Raw genomic sequence first — 21,657 nt, forward strand, 5'->3', positions numbered from 1 at the left:
CTTGCTAATCATAATAATAACGGCAGCTAATATACTGATACGTCTGTTAACTTGTATCATATTTTGTTGCTTTAGTCGATTATTTGTAGAGATCTCCACTACAGTGGAACACAATTTCTAGGTGTTAATAAAAAAAACCGCGGCCAATCCAGCTTTAGTGATCTCTGCTACAGAGGCGAGTGAACTATATAAATGTGATTCGTACGTCTACGGCCAGAGCTGTGCTAGTGATACATACACTTTCAAAAAAAGACATTGTCGCTGTTCCGTCCTGTTATATCTGCAGCAGTGAGCCATACTTTTGTTCTGAAATTCTTAAAATTACCTTTCTTGAGGCTTCATATGTGTTTCTCTTTTTTCTATTTTCACATCAAGCTACTTGCCAATTTCTTGTATTTAGTTACCAGTCTTTGCGTACTTTACGTTTTATGTCGCACAACTCTGTTGGCATGTTTCGCATGTGCTGAATTCATAGTTCTCTCTTACTACTGATAGACCACAGTGAAATATTAACGTAAATATTTGAATGGTATTTGAAACTAGGTTATCGAATTTCTTGAATCCTACTAATGAACTAAAAACGTATTTCACCAAGAGACGCACCGATCAGATTTCTTTGTGACTCAACAGTAGCCAAAAACCGAGAGAATATCGCCAGACTGGTAGCAACTAGTAGGCAATTTTTCATATATCATGGACCAACTTCTTTTGCAAAACAAGCAGAGTTCTGTTTCAGTATTGAAATCACTAATTACAGTTTCCGAAACGGTTCTCTTATTTTGAAAAGGAGTGCGTACCCACCACCAGTCTCTTGTTATCTTGCATATTTCCTTCTGTGTCGCAGAAGCAATAGAGCCGCGGTCACTTCATCTACCACGATTTCATGCATTTCGTGTCCATAATGTGCCCGTCCAAACACTTATTGCGTGGAAATATATTGATGCAAACACTGCCGGTCAACAGAGAAAGCCAATATTGCCGAACATGAGGCTTCAACTAGTGTGGATGACATTGTTGCCGGGTAACATTTCTGGGCTGTTTAGTTGCCCCTACCGATGTCGTTTCAGGCAACCCGCAGTTTGAAAACTGTCCTTTGAAAACTACCCGCGAGATTTTCATATTCTTTCTCTCGCTACGCACAAACTGTTAGTCCTTCAGAAAATACGAACAATACATGTTTGTAGGTAATTTAATGTTGTTAAATTGTGTACTGGGATACGTTTTCGCTAGAAGCCGTAGTTTTCGAGTTATTCATGAAAAACGTACGAAGGCGACTTTCAAACGCATCTCCACTTCCACTGAGTACAAAAATTTACGACCGTGCGCATTATTTTTCACATTCGACCTGCTTTGGCCTTCATCGACCGGCCATGCTACGCCACATGTTTAGTCGATGCATAAAAATTGTAAAATTGACGTTTGTGTAAATTTTACGTAACGATGTTGTGAATTTTAACAGCATAAAATAGACAATTACATCGTCGTATTTATCAGGCCTTCGACAACGATACTACTGTACTTCAGTTCGGATCGAATTATCAATGTAATTAGTTCTACGTAACATTTACCAAAATAGTTTTTCTTTCAGTAGCTTCACAGGTATGTTTAATAATGTTAACGAAGTCGCAGACTACGCTTATGGCGTAATAGTCCACTCAGTAAGGACCTCTGTATAGTTCGTGTAGGTGGAATTTTTTGCGTAGTGGTAGTAGGGAGTGCCACGAACAACATACTAGAAATCCTCACTGGTGAGGGATTAGTGTGGAGGAGGAGGTGCGTTTCAACGTCCCTTTTGTGCGTTTATCTTGAATAACTCGAAAAACATGGCATCAAAATGGTTCAAATGGCTCTGAGCACTATGGGACTCAACTTCTGAGGTCATTAGTCCCCTAGAACTTAGAACTAGTTAAACCTAACTAACCTAAGGACATCACAAACATCCATGCTCGAGGCAGGATTCGAACCTGCGACCGTAGCGGTCTTGCGGTTCCAGACTGCAGCGCCTTTAACCGCACGGCCACTTCGGCCGGCAACATGGCATCCAACGCAAACGTATCCCAGAATAAAATTTAAGCACATTAAATTTCTTGCAACTAGGTCCTCTTAATTTTTTCAGTAGGACTAGTAGTTTTTCCATAGGGATTGAGACGATACGAAAATCTCGCGCGTGATTATTGAAAGCCAGATACACATTGCGGGTTGTATAAAACGACATCGGTAGGGGCAGCTGAATAGTCCTGTATTGTGAGCAAAATGCGATTACTATGGCCGGCGAAACCATAAATTACGGAATGATGTAATGCAACGCGAAACATTTCTGAATTGTCAACAACGGTAGTCGCAGTGACGCAACTAAAACAACACACGTCAGGCCGGCTGATGACGATGAGATGATGGTGGTGATGAAGACGTTCTGGAAATTCCGAAATGTCGTGGGTTTGTATCGCAGCTATCCTCCAAGTAATGTCGCATTAGAAGCTCATTTCCTCCCCGGTAACGTCTTTGGGATGCACCTCGGTATTTCAATTAGCTCGGCAATAAAAATGCAGGAGGCGCTGGACGCCGTCGCGGGCCGGGTTTTACAGCCGGTCTGCACTAATTTACGGCGCACTGCTGCCAACTTGGCGCTGTTGCGGAGGAAGGGACATCATACGCAGGGCCGCCAACCGCCGCGCGGCGAGAGCTTGATGCGTGTCGCATGCGGGCGGAGAGAGGGCATAAATATCTGGTTCACAAATTACCGGCGCGGCGCCTGCGGGGGATCTACGGCTATTACCGCGTTGAGGTAAATAAGACAGGCCGCGGAACAGCTTCAGAGAGGAATCTGGCCGTCGAGAGATGCAGGGAGATTTCAGGCACACGGCACAGCTGTTTCTGCGAGTCGTCGTATGACGTCTGCGGCCGAGAAAGATATGAGAACCTGTCGGGAAACATGTCCAAAGTGTAAGCTACGAACAAGTCACTACAGTATTAGATGTGAGGATGCCCGCCAAGAAGTTAGACAAATATTAAATACACACACACACTCATTATATAAACAGGGTCTGTTCGTTTGTAATTCATACAAATCTACAACTTTATTCCTATCTTGATTAAATTTCGCACACTTTACCTTAAAGACAAGATTTGGTAATATGACTTGAAACTACGTACATCTAATATATAAAGAGGATACATGTACCAAAAGTTTCTGAAAGTTTTAGGCCGATTTGCTTCAGATTCCTACATAATCCGGTAATGAACATTTGGAAGTATATATATATATATATATATATATATATATATCTAAAAAGAAAGATGATGAAACTTACCAAACAAAAGCGCTGGCAGGTCGATAGACACACAAGCAAACACAAACATACACACAAAATTCTAGCTTTCGCAACCAATGGTTGCCTCGTCAGGAAAGAGGGAAGGAGAAGGAAAGACAAAAGGATATGGGTTTTAAGGGAGAGGGTAAGGAGTCATTCCAATCCCGGGAGCGGAAAGACTTACCTTAGGGGGAAAAACTTACCGCTCCCGGGATTGGAATGACTCCTTACCCTCTCCCTTAAAACCCATATCCTTTTGTCTTTCCTTCTCCTTCCCTCTTTCCTGACGAGGCAACCATTGGTTGCGAAAGCTAGAATTTTGTGTGTATGTTCGTGTTTGCTTGTGTGTCTATCGACCTGCCAGCGCTTTTGTTTGGTAAGTTTCATCATCTTTCTTTTTAGATATATTTTTCCCACGTGGAATGTTTCCCTCTATTATATATATATATATATATATAAAAACTGGCGCTTCATCTCATCAGAATAGCAATAATGAGCATAACAAAGTAAGACAAAGCAAAGATGATGTTCTTAACAGGAAATGCTCAATATGTCCACCATCATTCCTCAACAGTAGCTGTAGTCGAGGAATAATGTTGTCAACAGCACTGTAAAGCATGTCCGGAGCTATAGTGAGGCATTGGCGTCGGATGTTGTCCTTCAGCATCCCTAGAGATGTCGGTCGATCACGATACACTTGCGACTTCAGGTAACCCCAAAGCCAATAATCGCACGGACTGAGGTTTGGGGACCTGGGAGGCCAAGCATGACGAAAGTGGCGACTGAGCACACGATCGTCACCAAACGACGCGCGCAAGAGATCTTTCACCCGGTATATATATATATATATACTGAAGAGTCAAAGAAACAGGTACACCTGCCTAATATCGTGTAGTGCCGCGACACTTCGTGGCATGAACTCAGAAGAGTGTTTCTGGAGCCAATCTGTATCAGTCCTGGGCGTGTGGGGTGTGAGGTGTCACATTGTCCTGCTGGAATTGACCAAGTCCGTCGGAATGCACAATGGACATGAACGGACACAGATGATCCGACAGGATACTTACGTACGTGTCCCCTGTCAGAGTCGTATCTCGACGTAACAGGGGTTCCATATCACTCGAACTGCACACACCGCACACCATTACAGAGCCTCCACGAGCCTGAACTTAGATCGATTTGCCACAGGGTATAGTGTGATCCATCGCCGCAAATCAATCAGTTCCAATCATCCCTTGTCCAGTGGAGTCGCTGTTTACCGAAACGTGTTGATTATGAGAAGCTATTCGACTACTGCACCGCATTCTATTGAACTCGGTATGCACAATCATTGCGTTAGTTGGACTGTTGCAGCACTTAACAAGTCACGCGTGATTTCTTCTACTGATTTTATATGTTGTTTTACAACTACCTTGCCCACTGATCAAGGGTCTTTGTCTGTCAGTGCATCTACGCCAACACACACTGCCAGAACGTTCTTCGAACAAACTTTATTTACCTTTCCACTCTCTAACAGCGCGAAGAAAAAATGAGCACTTAAATCTTCCTGTATGAGGTATGATTTCTCTTATTTTATTATGATGATTGCTGGTCATTTCTCCCTAAGTAGGTGGCGACAGTAAAATATTTTCACGTTTGCAGGAGAAAGCTGGTGATGGAAATTTCGATAAAAAAATTCCGCCGCAACGAAAAACTCCCTTGTTTTAATGAGTGCCATCCCACGTCACTTATCAAACCCGTGAAATTCTGGCTATTTCGTTAGAATACAAATGGAGCTATCCTTCTTGAAGTTATTCGATATCCTGCGTCATTCCTATCTGCTAAGAATGCCATTGTTGTTGTGGTCTTCAGTCCGGAGACTGGTTTGATGCAGCTTTCCATGCTACCCTATCCTGTGCAAACTTCTTCATCTCCCAGGACTTACTGCAACCTACATCCTTCTGAATATGCTTAGTGTATTCATCTCTAGGTCTCCCTCTACGATTTTTACCCTACACGCTGCCCTCCAAAGCTAAATTTATGATCCCTTGATGCCTCAGAACATGTCCTACCAACCGGTCCCTTCTTCTTGTCAAGTTGTGCCACAGATTCCTCTTCTCCCCAATTCTATTCAATACCTCCTCATTAGTTATGTGAACTACCCATCTAATCTTCAGCATTCTTCTGTAGCACCACATTTCGAAAGCTTCTATTCTCTTCTTGTCCAAACTATTTATCGTCCGTGTTTCACTTCCATACATGGCTACACTCCATACAAATACTTTCAGAAACGACTTCCTGACACTTAAATCTATACTCGATGTTAACAAACTTCTCTTCTTCAGAAACACTTTCCTTGCCATCGCCACTCTACATTTTATATCCTCTCTACTTCGACCATCATCAGTTATTTTGCTCCCCAAATGGCAAAACTCATTTACTGCTTTAAGCGTCTCATTTCCTAATCTAATTCCCTCAGCATCACCCGATTTAATTCGACTACATTCCATTATCCTCGTTTTACTTTTGTTGATGTTCATCTTATATCCTCCTTTCAAGACACTATCCATTCCATTCAACTGCTCTTCCAAGTCCTCTCCTGTCTCTGACAGAATTACAGTGTCATCGGCGAACCTCAAAGTTTTTATTTCTTCTCCGTGGATTTTAATACCTACTCCGAACTTTTCTTTTGCTTCCTTTACTGCTTGCTCAATATACAGATTGAATAACATCGGGTTGAGGCTACAACCCTGTCTCCCTTCCCAACCACTGCTTCCCTCTCATGTCCCTCGACTCTTACAACTGCCATCTGGTTTCGGTACAAATTGTAAATAGCCTTTCGCTCCCTGTATTTTACTGCTGCCACCTTTAGAATGCCATACAGCACAGAAATACTCTGGCAGAGGACGAACAAGCGTAGTTTGGGCAATCTCTTCAATAGACCAGTTGCGTCTTATAAGTGTTCTGCCAGTAAGACGCAGTCTTTCGTTTGCCTTCCCAACAACATTGACCGTATGATCGCTCCTAGTCAAATTGTTCGTAAATGTAATTTCTAGGTTATTTAGTCGAGCTGACAGCCTTTTAATTTGTGTCATTTATCGTGTAACCGAAATGTAACGAATGCGTTTTTGTACTCTTGTGGATGAACTCTCACTTTCCTTAGTGAGAGACAATTTCAATTTCTCGCACCATTCAGATATCGTATCTAAGTCATTTTGCAATTGGTTTTTATCTTCTGATGACTTTACGAAACAGTAAATGACAGCTTCGTCTACAAACTATATTGGACGGCTGCTCAGATTATCTCCCAAATCGTTTAAGTATGTAAGTAACATAGAGGGCCTATTACGTTTCCTTGTTTTACTCAACAGTTTTCCATCGATTACTACGTACATGAGGTCTGCTTCGTTTCGGTTTAGCTGTGATTGTTCCTTCGCGTTTAAACTTCGCAGTTACATCACCAACAATCGAGTAGGGCAGCTGTAGAAGGGTTGAAATGTCCATGAGGAAAGGTGGCGCAGTGGTTAGCATACTGGACTCGCATTCTGGAGGACGATGGTTCAGACCCGCGTCCGGCCATCCTGATTTACGTTTTCCACGGTTGCCCTAATTCGCTTGAGGCAATGCCGGGATGGTTCCTTTCAAAAGGCACGGCCTACTTCCTTCTCTAAGCCGATGGGGCCATGACCTCCGTGACGAATTTGTTAGTCGGGTGATATCCAATGACCAGACCACGCTCAAAGTCATTGAGCTGTCCTGACGGACCCGTTCTGCTGGTAGCGTTTGTGAACTGACAGCAGAATACTCCCCCTCTCCACCGCGTCGGGTTATCCGAGCGGTCTTAGGCGCTGCAGTTATAGATTGTGCGGCTGGTCCCGGCTTGCGCAGTGCCTTGTTGACAACCTGGCTCCATGGCTACGTGGGGTCCGTGCCGCACTCGAACCCTACCATCAGCCCTTAGCAACTGAAATTGGGACTCATCTGGCCAGGCCAAGCTTTTTCCGTCATCTAGGATCCAACCAATTGACTCAGGAGAGGCACTGTAGGCAATGTTGTGTTCTTATCTAGCACTAGATATGCCAGATTCCACAAGGTGCATTTAGCTGTGTATAAATTTACTTGTGACAGACCTATTTGTAATTCTGACAATCCTGTGCGGAGTGTTCAGTACACTCTCCACTAAAGTGTTAGCATGGCATGAGTAATGAGAACGTATAACCAAAAACATTTTTAGATATCTAAAGATGACAGTTTGTATCTGCCGAAACGGGTAAAAAAAAAGAGTTTCGAAAGCGATCTTAGCTACAAAAAAAATGTTTAAAATATATACGCGTCCCTTCTCCTCATTTCTCATTAGTAGAAACTTCAGTCGAATTGTTAATGTTAACTGCGTTTAGAAAACGGCTATATTTGGCGGCTACTTATTTAATTATCTCGTTAGAGGATTATACACGCTTGCGCAGATCCTGGATTCGGTTCCGCAGAGGGGTGGAGGGGGTGACGCTATGTGACTGTAAAGTATTTCTGGAATGTCCACGTACGTGTGAACAACGGATACAACGTAAGAAACTTCTTCAGGTTGTTCTGCCGCGCGGGATTAGCCGAGCGGCCTCAGGCGCTGCAGTCACGGACTGTGCGGCTGGTCCCGTCGGAGGTTCGAGTCCTCCCTCGGGCATGGGTGTGTGTGTTTGTCCTTAGGATAATGTAGGTTATGTAGTGTGTAAGCTTAGGGACTGATGATCTTAGCAGTTAAGTCCCATAAGATTTCACATACATTTGAACATTTTTGAACTCCCCTCCTCCTTTCGTACTGGCGGTCAAGTGACTCAGTTTCCCATTACGTAAGGTTGTCGGGATACGTTTGATGATTATATTCCGCTTCCCGACGATTCTGCGGAGAAACTCCTTTAGCAGCCAGCAGACAAAAAAAGACCGCGCCGTGCAGGGAAGAAAGCGATCGTGGCGGAGAGAGCTGAGTGCTCGAATACGACGCCAGAGTTGCATGGTGCGCCCGCAGATGGCCGGGTAAGAAGCGGCGCGACGTCCCGGCCACGCTGGCGACCGCGTCGCGTGTTTTACGAGGCGTGGCGCCGTGATTTACGACTGCGAAGTGGCGGCGACCGGCAGAGAGCAGCGGGCAGAGGCCGGCGCGCAGACCCCGCGGCGGTTCCCACACTCACCACGGCGAGCGGCGCCGCGATTCACGGGCACAATGCGAGGCGCGTCTCTAGAGCGACGGCCTCCTCCATATACTAGGCGCTAAAGCTGATTACGACCTCCACAAACGCGCACTTTCTTAAATATCACCATCTCCTTACCAGGAAAGTACTCCAGCTTGAACAGCTAAAACAAAATAAAAAGACACTCCAGTTTTCCACCATGCCTGTTGTATCATCACTGCCATTTATGCCACTACCAGCTGCTTTCGTCCGTTTGCCATTTTCATGTATGTACAACTCGTAGTTGTACACCTTCACCAGGTGATCAAAAACTCAGTATAAATTTGAAAACTGAATAAATCACGGAATAATGTAGACAGAGAGGTACAAATTGACGCACATGCTTGGAATAACATGGGGTTTTATTAGAACCAAAAAAATACAAAAGTTCAAAAAATGTGCGACGGATGGCGCTTCATCTGATCAGAATAGCAATAATTAGCATAACAAAGTAAGACATAGTAAACATGATGTTCTTTACAGGAAATTCTCAATATGTCCACCATCATTCCTCAACAATAGCTGTAGTCGAGGAATAATGTTCTCAACAGCATTGTAAAGCATGTCCGGAGTTATGGTGAGGCATTGGCGTCGGGTGTTGTCTTTCAGCATCCCTAGAGATGTCGGTCGATCACGATACACTTGCGACTTCAGGTAACCCCAAAGCCAATAATCGCACGGACTGAGGTCTGGGGACCTGGGAGGCCAAGCATGACGAAAGTGGCGGCTGAGCACACGATCATCACCAAACGACGCGCGCAAGAGATCTTTCACGCGTCTAGCAATGTAGGGTGGAGCACCATCCTACATAAACATCGTACGTTCCAGCAGGTGTTTATCAGCCAGGCTGGGGATGATGCCATTCTGTAAGATATCGGCGTACCTCTCACCCGTCACGGTAGCAAGTCACTTACGTTTTGCTGTCGAGCGCCATCTGTCGGACATTTTGCGAACTTTTTTTTTTTTTTTTGTTCCAATAAAACTCCATGTCATTCCAAGCGTGCGTGTCAATTTTTACCCCTCTATCTACGTTATTCCGTGGTTTATTAAGTTTTCAAATTTATACTGACTTTTTGATCACCCGGTACACCTGTCACTGCAGTACGTAACCGCTGTCACTGTAAACACGACCCAGAACAAGTTTCCCTATTTGTCAGCGTTTTAAAATAACATTACTGCCTTAGTGACATACGTACGTAAACGTAAACACTAATAATATATCTTACAGAACGTCGTACTACATGGTTTCTACATTTACATACAGAGTGACAGTTATTGAACTAAATGAAGTAAAATTACCATAACTTCTGAAGAGTTTGCCTTAGGACGTTCAAACTGCACGGTTGGCTGCGGGTCATGATGGGTATTGGTATGCGTATGCATGTTTTGGTTCAGCGACGAAGCCCACATTCTTTTGGATGTGACCGTCAATAAGCAAAACTGGCGCATTTGGGAGACAGAGAATCCGCATTTCGCGATCGAGAAGTCCCTTCACCCTCACTCGTGACTATGTGGTGTGCAATGTCCGGTCACGGAGTAATCGGTGTGATATTCCTTTATGGCACAGTGACTACCGAACGTTACGCGAAGGTTTTGGAAGATGATTTGATCCCATTGTCCAAAGTGACCCTGACTTCGACAAGATGTGATTGATGCAAGACGGAGCTCGACCCACAGAAGTAGGAGTGTTGCTCCTGGAGGAGCACTTTGGGGGACCGCATTCTGGCTACCCAGAGGCCACTGGCATGGGCCTCGATTGGCCACCATATCCTCCGGATCTGAACATGTGCGATTCCGCCTTGTGGGGCTGTACTAAAGAAAAGGTGTACAGTAATTACCTCAAAACCATTGTTGAGCTAAAAACAGCCATTCAGGAGGTCATTGACGGCATCTATTTTTCGACACATCAGCGGGCCATGCAGAATTTTGCTGTTCGTCTGCGCCACATCATCGCCAATGATGGCAGGCATATCGAACCTAAATCTGAATACCGGTAGTGACGTTTACAAGGAGAATGAAGTATATGCATGCCGTAGTTCGTAACTAGTTTACGCTTTCTTTCATATAGTTCAGTAATTGTCAGCCTGTGCATACTCCGCAAACTACCGTACGGTGCATGGCGGAGGGTAGCCTGTACCACAACTGTTCGTTTCCTTTTTTCTTTCATTCACAAATAGAGAGAGAGAGAGAGAGAGAGAGAGAGAGAGAGAGAGAGAGAGAGAGAGAGAGAGAGAGAGAGAGGAAAAAACTAATCTCTATATAACTCCACATGAGCCCCAGTTGCTCGAATTTCATTATCGTGGCTATAACGGTGGTGGTGGTGGCTCTGAGCACTATGGGACTTAACATCTATGGTCATCAGTCCCCTAGAACTTAGAACTACTTAAACCTAACTAACCTAAGGACAGCACACAACACCCAGCCATCACGAGGCAGAGAAAATCCCTGACCCCGCCGGGAATCGAACCCGGGAACCCGGGCGTGGGAAGCGAGAACGCTACCGCACGACCACGAGATGCGGGCGGCTATAACGGGAAATGCATGTTAGCGGCAGTAGAATCGTTCTGCAGTCAACTTCAGATGCCGGTTCTCTATACTCTCTCAGTAGCGTTCCTCGGAAAGAATGTCGCCTTCCCTCCAGGGATTCCCATGTGAGTTCCCGAAGCAGCTCCGTAACACTCCTTGCGTTTTCTTCAAACTTACCGATAACAAACCTAGTATCCCGCCCCTGAATTTCTTCGATGTCTTTCTTTAAGCCCGCCAAGTGCGAATCCAAAACACTCGAGCAGTACTCACGAATAGGTCGTACGAGCGTTCTACATGGGGTCTGCTTTAAACACGAAGCACACGTACCCAAAATTCTCCCACTAAATCGAAGTCGATCATACGTCATCCCTAACACAACTCTCACATGGTCCTTACGTTTCGTATCCCTTTGCAGTGCCGGCCGAAGTGGCCGTGCGGTTAAAGGCGCTGCAGTCTGGAACCGCAAGACCGCTACGGTCGCAGGTTCGAATCCTGCCTCGGGCATGGATGTTTGTGATGTCCTTAGGTTAGTTAGGTTTAACTAGTTCTAAGTTCTAGGGGACTAATGACCTCAGCAGTTGAGTCCCATAGTGCTCAGAGCCATTTGAACCAACCCTTTGCAGTGTTGGGTCAACTTATTTGACCGACGTAACTGTATCAAGCAGGACACTAATAATCCTGCTCCAATATTATGGGTTGGTTTTTCCTACTCATCCGCATTAACTTACATTTTTCTACATTTATAGCCGGCTACCATACATCACACCAATCGTGGATGTCGTAACCCAAGACACTCTACAGAGTGTTCCATGGCCTGCTCGATCACCAGATCTGTCTGCAGCTCCAGCGTCATCCACAAACAGCATTAACAGTCTCTGATCGAGCGTGGTGGCCCACTACTCAGCACATAGGACTCGCATTCGGGAGAACGACGGTTCAAACCCGCGTCCGGCCATGCCGATTTAGGTTTCCCGTGATTGTCCTAAATCGCTTCGGGCAAATGCCGGGATGGGTCCTTTGAAAGGGCACGGCCGACTTCTCTCCCCATCCTTCCATAATCCGATGGGACCGATGTCCTCGCTGTTTGGTTCCCTCCCCCAAAGTAACTAACCAAATGTCCTTGTATTGACCGACACCTGTACAACATAATGTATGCATGTTTACATGCAATCATTCAACCGTCTGTGCATTACGCTGGTTATTAATGTACTAGCATTTCTCATTTCTAATGGCTTACCTCGCGCTAACGTTAACCTATGAACTTGCTATGTTAATCACTTAAATATGTTATCCAGACGAAATTTCGTTATCGTTAATTGTTTTTTGGTGTTACAGTTTTTTTTAAAAGGTTATATTGGTTCCATTCAGATATCTTTGCATATGTGCTGTCGATTTCGATGCTCTTATGATACTTCCCGGTACTACACGATCTGATAACCAAGCTAAGTGATAGAATACGAATCTATAGAGCTTCCAGATCTATAGCCCATACTCGTGAAAACTCTATACACAGCTGAGGGGAGATATATTTACACTGTCCGTTAGGCTGCAGCACTTCCCATTCGAAGAGCTCACCGAGGAGGAGTTTCAAGGCAAAAAAAGTATTTGTTCCTTTTTTTGCGGAGCCCTCGCAAAGGAGTGAGAATACCTCAGCAGGGAAAGCGTCACCCGCACCCCGCCGCTCTGACCTGCGCGAGAAAAAGAGTAGAAAGTCCAGCCTGTCCCTGCCGCATTCTTCCGTGGGTCACAAAGGGGTGCGACACCACTTGTGGCGAGGCGAGAGGGGTTGCGTCACGCAGATTTACGGGAGGCGACGCCTGGCCGCACAAAAGAGCCGGCAGCCCTTTGTCTCGCGTCGCAGCGCCGAACTTTCTAACTCTTCCGGGCCCTCGCGGTGGTCCAGGGCAGCCCTCCCTCGTATTTGTACCTGCGTGAGTGCAGGCAAACAACAGACGTCTCTTAAGTCAAGCCGACTATGTTTAAAAAAGGAATTCTCAAGTGACCAGCATTGCCGGCCACTAACGTGTAAGTGCCGGGTTCCATTCCCAGTTTGATGACATTAGGTCGTATGTTAGAGACAAAACCTGGAAATGACTGTCATGTAAACATTTTGTCGAAGCAAGCGGTACGGCACCTCGGTAGTCTTAACTCAAGACTGACTGCCTCATGATCCACAGACACTGTCGAGGTGGGGTGGCTTGCGCTCCTCAACGATACAGACAGCCGTACCGTAGGTGTAATCACAACGGAGGGTTATCTTTGGACAAACCGGAAAATAAACGTGAGGTTCTTGGAGACGGGCAGAAACGTTTCCGGTAGTTCCGGGGATGATTGACTGATACGGCCTTGTAACATGAGTCATCTTCGCTATGCTAGGCTGGAGCTGTGAACTGTCGAAAGCAATGGCAAACTACAGTCGTTACTTTTCTGGAGAACTTGCAGCTGTACTATGTGGTTAAATGATGATGCCATCCTGTTGGATAAAATATTCCTTAGGTAAAACAGCCCCGCTTTCGGAACTCCAGGCGGGGACTAATCAGCAGGATGTTACAATCAGGAAGAGTATACGTGCAACGTGCACACTACGGCCCATGTCATTTGCGTAAAGAGTTTAATATTGAGATTTGTAAAAGTAGCCAGCCGAAGTGGCCGTGCGGTTAAAGGCGCTGCAGTCTGGAACCGCGAGACTGCTACGGTCGCAGGTTCGAATCCTGCCTCGGACATGGATGTTTGTGATGTCCTTAGGTTAGTTAGGTTTAACTAGTTCTAAGTTCTAGGGGACTAATGACCTCAGCAGTTGAGTCCCATAGTGCTCAGAGCCATTTTTTTTTTTTTTTTTTTTTTTTGTAAAACTAGGACTTAACGTCACAGCTTCTTGGAGCAAAACGTACGATCCTATCCACTATCAAAAATCACTGTGGCCAGTGTGATTTTGGGACGCCATCCTCCAACTGTTTCTTGGAGAGCTCATGCTTTAAGAACCACGACCTTAGCTCTATCATACTCTGTACCTGTTCGACATAGATCGATAGTGCTCACACAAAGAAGACAGATGTGCAATTCAGTAAGGCAATGCGAATAATTACGGAATGTGTTCGGTGTACAAGCACGCTATGGCTTCCTGTTCTCAGCAATATCCCACCTCCAGAAGATAAGAATCTCTGCTGAAGGTCTGACAGCTCATTCAGAAGAATCCTTAATTGCTCATTCATCAGCATACGAGGGGCGTTTGGAAAGTCCGTGCAAAAATAAAAACTACGTAAGTGTTTGGGGTCCAACGCTGTTCTGATTGTTGATCCCTTGCGAATAATAGGAATTGTCCAAGTCTGCAAAATAGCTATTAGTTCCTGCCTTCACATTCTCCTTGAATATAATCTTTGTCCCATCAGCCATTTCTTCAAATTGGGGAACAAATAGTAGTCCGAGGGAGCCAAGTCCTGAGAATAGGGGGGATGTGAAACGAGTTGGAACCCTATTTCCATTAATTTTGCGACCACAACTGCTGAGGTGTGTGCTGGTGCATTGTCATTATGGAAAAGGACATTTTTGCTGTCCAACCGCCGGCGTTTTTCTTGCAGCTCGATTTTAAAACGGTCCTATAACGATGAATAATATGCACCTGTAATAGTTTTACCCTTTTCCAGATAGTCTATGAGGATTATCCCTTGCGAATCCCAAAAGACAGTCGCCATAACCTTTCCGGCCGAAAAACTGGTCTTCGCTTGTTTTGGTGCAGATTCTTCCTTGGTAACCCATTGTTTAGATTGTTGCTTGGTCTCAGGAGTATAGTTATGTAAATCGCGGTACACATCTTGCGGATAGCTTTCTCATGTCCAAATGTTTATGGAAAACATTATGTACCCATTCATTCGAGATGCCCACAGCACTAGCAATCTCACGCACCTTAATTCTTCTGTCATCCATGACTATATCATGAATTCTATCAGTGATTTCTGGAGTCGTAATCTCCATAGGGCGTCCAGAACGTTCAGCATCACTTGTGCCCATATGGCCACTCCAAAAATTTTGAAACCACTTGTAAACAATTCTAACCGAAGGTACAGGGTCACCGTAATATGTATCATGCTTCTATTTAGTCTTCTGAGGCGTTTTGTCTTTCATAAAGTAATGTTTGATCACCACATGACATTCTTTTTCGTCCATTTTTTGACAATCATTTGACTTCCTTGCCAAACCCAAAGAAATAGACCAATATGACTGAAACTTGGTGTGCGTTCTTTCCAAAGATGCTGCTAACGAAAAACGACCTCGGTATGAGCCGGTGGTGCCATCTCTCGGACTTCGAACGGACTTTTCAAATGTCCCTCTTATTCCACAAGCAGAAAGCTAACGCTTGAGATGAAGGAAACCGTCGAGTCACAGATCAAACAACCGTCTGCATTCCTCTTTCTCTGTCTCTCACTTATGGAAAACCCAGCGCGTGCAGTCAACAGTGGTCCGCAAACGTCAGTTGAGAACCCTTCAATGCGGATACGGCGATTCGATCTCCCCAGATGTCAGTGGACGGTCATGCACCGGATTCGAACCGGAGAAGGCGGATATGGTTACCTAATGTACAAGTTCTGCAAGCTGTAAAACACTTATACAGCGTCACGATGATGAACCACGGGGTGGAAACTCATTGTGCCACAGTTAATTATTTAAAAAATCGATTAATGCAATATACGTTATTGCTATTGTTAGATAAAATCACTTGATAATAAAGGTACGACCTAAATTTGAAGGTACTACTTGAAACATTATCAAAAACTTACATTTTCTGCGAAACTGTGTTTACCCCGACACAAGGAAGGTCATAATTTAACGTTCTGTCGACACAGTGGTCATTAGAGTGTCACTGCAGTGATAGAATGTTAGGAAAATACTAAGGAAATGCAGTCAGTTTACAACAGGTATCAGTTTTTTAAGACGCTCCTCGACCAATTCTAGAATATTTCCCAAGTGTATGGGACCCGTACCAAATAGAAACAACTGGAGATAATGAACGTGTACAGAGCAGGAGAGGCGAATGTTGTCAAGTTTGTTTGATATGTGGGCTAGCGTCACGGCGATGTTAAAGAAATTGAACTGTCAGCACTGAAAAAAATAGACAAAAGCTATCAAACTATCCCTGAAAGCCTAGTTATAAGGTTCCTTGGATCAGCTTTGATGACTGCTACTACCTATGTACCGCTACAGTGGGGATCGCGAAGACAAAATTATACCAATTACAGAGCACAGATGCGTACGAGCAATCATTCTTCTCGCGGTCCATACGTGAATGGAACGGAAAGAAGCCGTAATAGCTGGTGCAAAGCGCAATACCCTCTGCCATGTACTTCACTGCGGTTTGCACAGTATGGATGTACAGGCTGGATACGGATATAGATGTTGTACCTCCTGTTTTCGTACATATGACGAGGGAACCAATAATTTTTTGCGTGCGAATCTTACAATAATTCCGTTTTTGGAGGGATGGCGGGGGTACTTCCCGTGGTGGTTCCATAGCAGTGAGTGAGTTTCAGGCAGTTTTCGAACAAAAGCAAAATGTGAACCGTTTTGCGCCCTTATTACTCACGGCAGCTTCCCTCTTGCAACATTTTGCTGTCCCCTAGAATGAAAAGGTGACCAAAATAAAAGCTTTCTCAGGACGCAGAAAATATTAAACGTAAGTCGCAGAACACGTCAATTAGCGATACGAAACTGAGCACTTCAAAATAATTGAAGCTTCCGAATGACGATTAACTAACTGATTCCAAACTGCATTCGGTAGAGATCTCTAATTAGAGAACCTGTCAGTCCGCTAGGAGGAAAGTAATCTTCGTTGGTTTTGAAATATCACTCGTACGATACAAATAATATTTTTATATTGTCTGGATCCGAGTAATCTGTGCAGGGGAGAAGATCACGTAGGCTAAGTTCAGCATCACTGGTGTCGCAGGGGTGAGAGAAGATAATACCCTTGGGCCATTGTAAGGAATGTGTGCCCATTCTCGTTAACAACGGAGTGAAGTCACAGGAATTCTAAGTGGGTAGATGTAGATATCTTATCGAGCCGTTGCTTTTATGTTCAAATAACTTAGATTCTATACCAGCAGGCTTACTTTACCGTGTTCTCCCAGCTTCACACTCCTGGATGATCCGCTGTCTCGAAGCAGACCTTGTGCTGGTCTCGAATGTCACCATCAAGTTCCAGTCCACAGTGGTATCTGTCAACAAACATAGACAAACATTTCGTCATCAGGCTTGTAAGAAACATTTCGCAACACACAATGAAAGAGATCTAAAAAATATGCTTATTAGGTTTTTAGTTGTTACCCAGAAATGCAGCGCCATCTGTGTGATTACTAAAGGGTGGCCGTGCGGTTCTGGGCGCTACAGTCTGGAGCCGAGCGACAGCTACGGTCGCAGGTTCGAATCCTGCCTCGGGCATGGGTTTGTGTGATGTCCTTAGGTTTGTTAGGTTTAATTAGTTCTAAGTTCTAGGTGACTGATGACCTCGGAAGATGAGTCGCATAGTGCTCAGAGCCATTTGAACCATTTTGAACTAAAGGGTGACATCAATAAATAAGTCCACTGTCGCTAATTCCCATTTAGAATACCCTTGAGTTTCTATTGAAAGTGATGGCATTTCTCAGGAAACCTTAGTTTCCGTTGGTATAATTAATGAAAAACAAGATCTGGTCCACTATTTTTTTTTATTAATGATGGCCGACTTCGCTTTGATTAACAGACAATTCTCTAATTTAGTGCTGCAAGGTGCGGTTTGTCACTCAAACTGCATCTTTCAGCAGTAGAACTGACCATGACCCGCTTGTAATATTGCTTTGGTCATCATTAATTTAAAGAGAGATAAAGTGGTCAACTAGGCGGCCTTTTTCTTTGATTAATTTTCTTTTGGTTTCTGTTCGTAAAATTCTTAAATGACTTTTGCGACAGTTTAGAGTTCTCCTTGGGGTGAAGTTTCATCATTTTAGTGTCACATGTCCCAAAACTGTTTTTATAGGTTAGACTTCACTGTGGACAGGCTGGGAGGGGCGAAGAAGATCACATTGGATTAGGTTATGGTTACATGATCTGTCATGTAGTTACATTCAAAGAAAAGATTAAAAGCATTGCCAGAACTTTAATTGAATCAAAGAAGAATGGAAATTGAAAACGTTCTAAGTATGACTTTTTCACAAAACGCGTTTTCAGTACTGTTATATTCTCGGTACTCTGTTGTATATCTACACACTTGATACAGGTGCCGAATCACGGAGAAAGTGTTTCAGATATGAATTAGTAGGTCGTGCACGGTCTTTGAGCCAAGTAATGCTTACCTCTGCTGTTCCAAAATTTAAAATATGTGAGAAATGGTTTTTGTTGCCTTCATTACTACCGGTGAGAAACTTACTGCTTTATTTCTGAACTTAAATTGCCACAAATAAAACATTGTGTCTCAGTATGTATGGGACGTGGTAGAAAATCTTTGTTTTTGGCCCTTACTAGTATTCCCAAACGCTTTTCTTGTATGGCACTTTGAGTGTTCTTGATACAGCATTTATTTACTAATTTGTCTCATTATTTTTTACTATGATGTACTTTGGTTTTCATTCTCCTGACATAGGCGGTTAGAGCGTTATCCATTTCGAACGCAGATGAGAAGTATACCTCTGCGTCTGGGACATGAACCCAAATTATTAGAATAGAAATCCGAGTTAACAGAATGATAAAGAGAAATCTAAAAGAGTCATCTCAGAACTCATACGAAGTCAGTTCTGGAGGCTGTGTGAAACTCAAACCTGTGAATTTGGACAGTTGCATGAAATCTGCTCAGCTGCATACGATTGCAGCATGTTAAGCACCATAGCAACTTACTTAGCCTTATCGATGCGGTCTGCGAAGAAAGGACCTGTGGGTTTTAGTGTTCTTTCAGTAACGAGTCAATTGGAGATGGGGCACAGGCTCGGAAGGTGGAAGCAAGGTGAAGGCATTCAGCTGCCTCCTTTCGAAAGGAGCAGTTCCGATAAGGCTTTAAGTGGTTAATGGGAGACGCGGGATGCCTAAATTTGTGTGGCTTGACGCCTCCAAAAAGGAGTATAAATCTGAGTTTAGCTTCACAACGACGACGAGTCATTGGGGACGGACTAGGATTGTGAAGGATAGAGAAGGGCTACAGCTGTCAGCTTTTCGAAGGAACCATTATGATATTGCCCTAAGGTGATTTCCCATTATGTCTAAATCTGGATGGCAGGACGAACAGCTGAAGTCCACCCAAAAGAGGAGAGGGATCTCAACCTTTAACGGCTCACGACTATGAATCATTATGGACACTGATTGTGGGTGGATGGAGAAGGATATCGACTGTGGTGTTCTGAAGGGAATCAGTACACTTACCTTAAATTACTTAATTAGCTGTGTCGGCCTTTGTAACATCATTCTCCAGTACAAGCATGCAATGTCTTACAAATAGCGGCACCTCATTCAGCACCTCCGCCTAAAAGCGACTCTAGTGCACTCAAGTGTACTGCCTGGATCAATTTTTCTTGAAGACAATTGAGACGAAGATCGTCGTCATACCAGGTACTGAGAGATACCCTGTTGTTGACATAGCGTTGAACTTGGATCTCGTTTCTTTACAGAATGGTTAATGTAGACTGCGATGGAGTAACCATTATTAGATATTTTTATTATGGCTGTTGGAATGTGTACTGTGTACATGTGTCGTGACGAACTGTGTAACACAGTGTCCCTTTTGGGCTTTTCTGTTGCAGGGCCCAACGGCTGCCCACGGCGACGCGGCCGGCAGACCTACACGCGCTTCCAGACACTGGAGCTGGAGAAAGAATTCCACTTTAACCACTACTTGACGCGACGCCGGCGGATCGAAATCGCCCACGCGCTCTGCCTTACGGAGCGCCAGATCAAGATCTGGTTCCAGAACCGCCGCATGAAGCTCAAGAAGGAGCTGCGCGCTGTCAAGGAGATCAACGAGCAGGCGCGCCGCGAGCGCGAGGAGCAGGACCGCCTGAAGCAGCAGCAGGAGAAGAAGCTGGAGCAGCAACAACAACAACAGCAACAGCAGCAACAGCAGCAGCAGCAACAGCAGCAGCAGGCGCCGCCGCAGCAGCCGCCGCAGCAGCACCACACCATCAGCCACCACCTGCACGACCAGCACAAGCTGGGGCTGGAGAAGGCCCCTCCGGGCGCGGACCTGCTCAAGGCGGTGGCCAAGGTGCCCACCTAGATGCCGGAGCCACTCTGCGACCTGCCGCTGGACGAGCTGCTGCCCACGGCCACGCCTCCAGCTCCAGCCTGGACCGGGTTCCCCTACTTCCAGTAGGGCCGCCGCTCTGGCCACGGCAGGTTCCAGAGGGACCCCGTATCCGCCCGCCGGATAACGCTACTGCGGAAGCAGTGGTACCAGCAAGGTCCTGAGGCCTTCCAAGAGAGAACTCAACTCCGGAGTCGAGAGGAACCCTCGCCAGTTCGATGATCAGGAATCGAGGTGAAAGACGCGACTAGCACAACTCGACGAGATTGTGACTCAAGTCTGCTAGCTGCAGACGAACGAAGAGGAGGACATATCACTGAGGGTCGTGCCTCTAAGAAACGAGCAATGAAATTTGGTAGTTGAGATTTTATGCACCAGAATCGATGAACTTTCTCAACCTGACTCTGCAAGAATTAGAGGTAATCGATACCCCAGCAACATTCCACAGCCTCCTGAGCTTCTACATCGCTTGACGATTCTCATCAGCTGATCACCGTCCTCTTTGGAAACTCACCGTTGGTCAGCATTCGCGAAACGTGTGTGTGATTGGAGAGAAAGAGAACAACATTACTTTTGGGAGGAATTGCTTCAAAGTAGCGGCTCACTGACATTGTCTCTTGGAAGGACATTGTCTCTAGGAAGCAATGTCTGGTTGCACTGTAGTGCCAAGTACTTACAGTTTTTTTGTGTAGATATAGGGTACGTTGCAATAGTACTCTTCTTGATAAGTGCTTAGTATTTATTGCCTAACGTTCTACATTTATGGTAAAGAGAATGTGACTGGAACAATATTTTAGAACTCTTCCCAGTTTAAGACAGCATCGACGTTCTCGCTTTTACACGATTGCCAAGTTCTGCATTGTTGTTGCCAGGTGAGACTTCCCCACTGAACTTTCTGGGTGAAGCATTTTTCGTTGTGAAGACCTCCCTCGCCAGGCATCATTTCCAAGTACTTTAACCGTAAATCGTAACGTAATGTGACTGTGATATAACAAAAAAAGCTCAGTAAACAACAGACATCTAGAGAGAGAGACTGAAACCACAACATGAAGAGAGGACGAACCTGAACATCGCTGTCTTCTGACTCCTCCTCTGCAGCCTTTGAAGCAGGAATAATCACCAAACAGGAGAGACTGAATTTTCAAAAGAGGAGTATGAAGACAATAAATGGAATGTGTGAATACTGTTCCGGTATATGATTACTCTTCAGTTGTGGAAACTTTCTCTTTCATGTCCTAAGCGGAAGCGCACTGCCTCTATGAGAAAGAGTGTCATAGATTCGATAATGTGTTCTTTTTTCGATATATTTTATTTTTATTTAATTCTTATCTGACGTATTTTAACACGTGTTTTCGGAGTAAGTAGTTCT

General features: G+C 44.8%; 1 protein-coding gene across 1 annotated transcript; it reads left to right on the plus strand.

The window, feature by feature from the left end:
• Nucleotides 1–2,543: 2,543 nt before the first annotated feature.
• On the plus strand, nt 2,544–20,126 carry LOC124718701 (homeobox protein abdominal-A homolog; the record flags this gene model as incomplete). Its single annotated transcript, XM_047244323.1, has 2 exons — nt 2,544–2,700; nt 19,789–20,126. Coding segments are annotated over exons 1-2 (495 nt in total), but the record flags the coding sequence as incomplete, so codon positions are not given.
• Nucleotides 20,127–21,657: the final 1,531 nt, after the last annotated feature.

Source organism: Schistocerca piceifrons, chromosome 10 (assembly GCF_021461385.2).
Source record: "Schistocerca piceifrons isolate TAMUIC-IGC-003096 chromosome 10, iqSchPice1.1, whole genome shotgun sequence".
Classification (NCBI taxonomy): Eukaryota; Metazoa; Arthropoda; class Insecta; order Orthoptera; family Acrididae; genus Schistocerca; species Schistocerca piceifrons.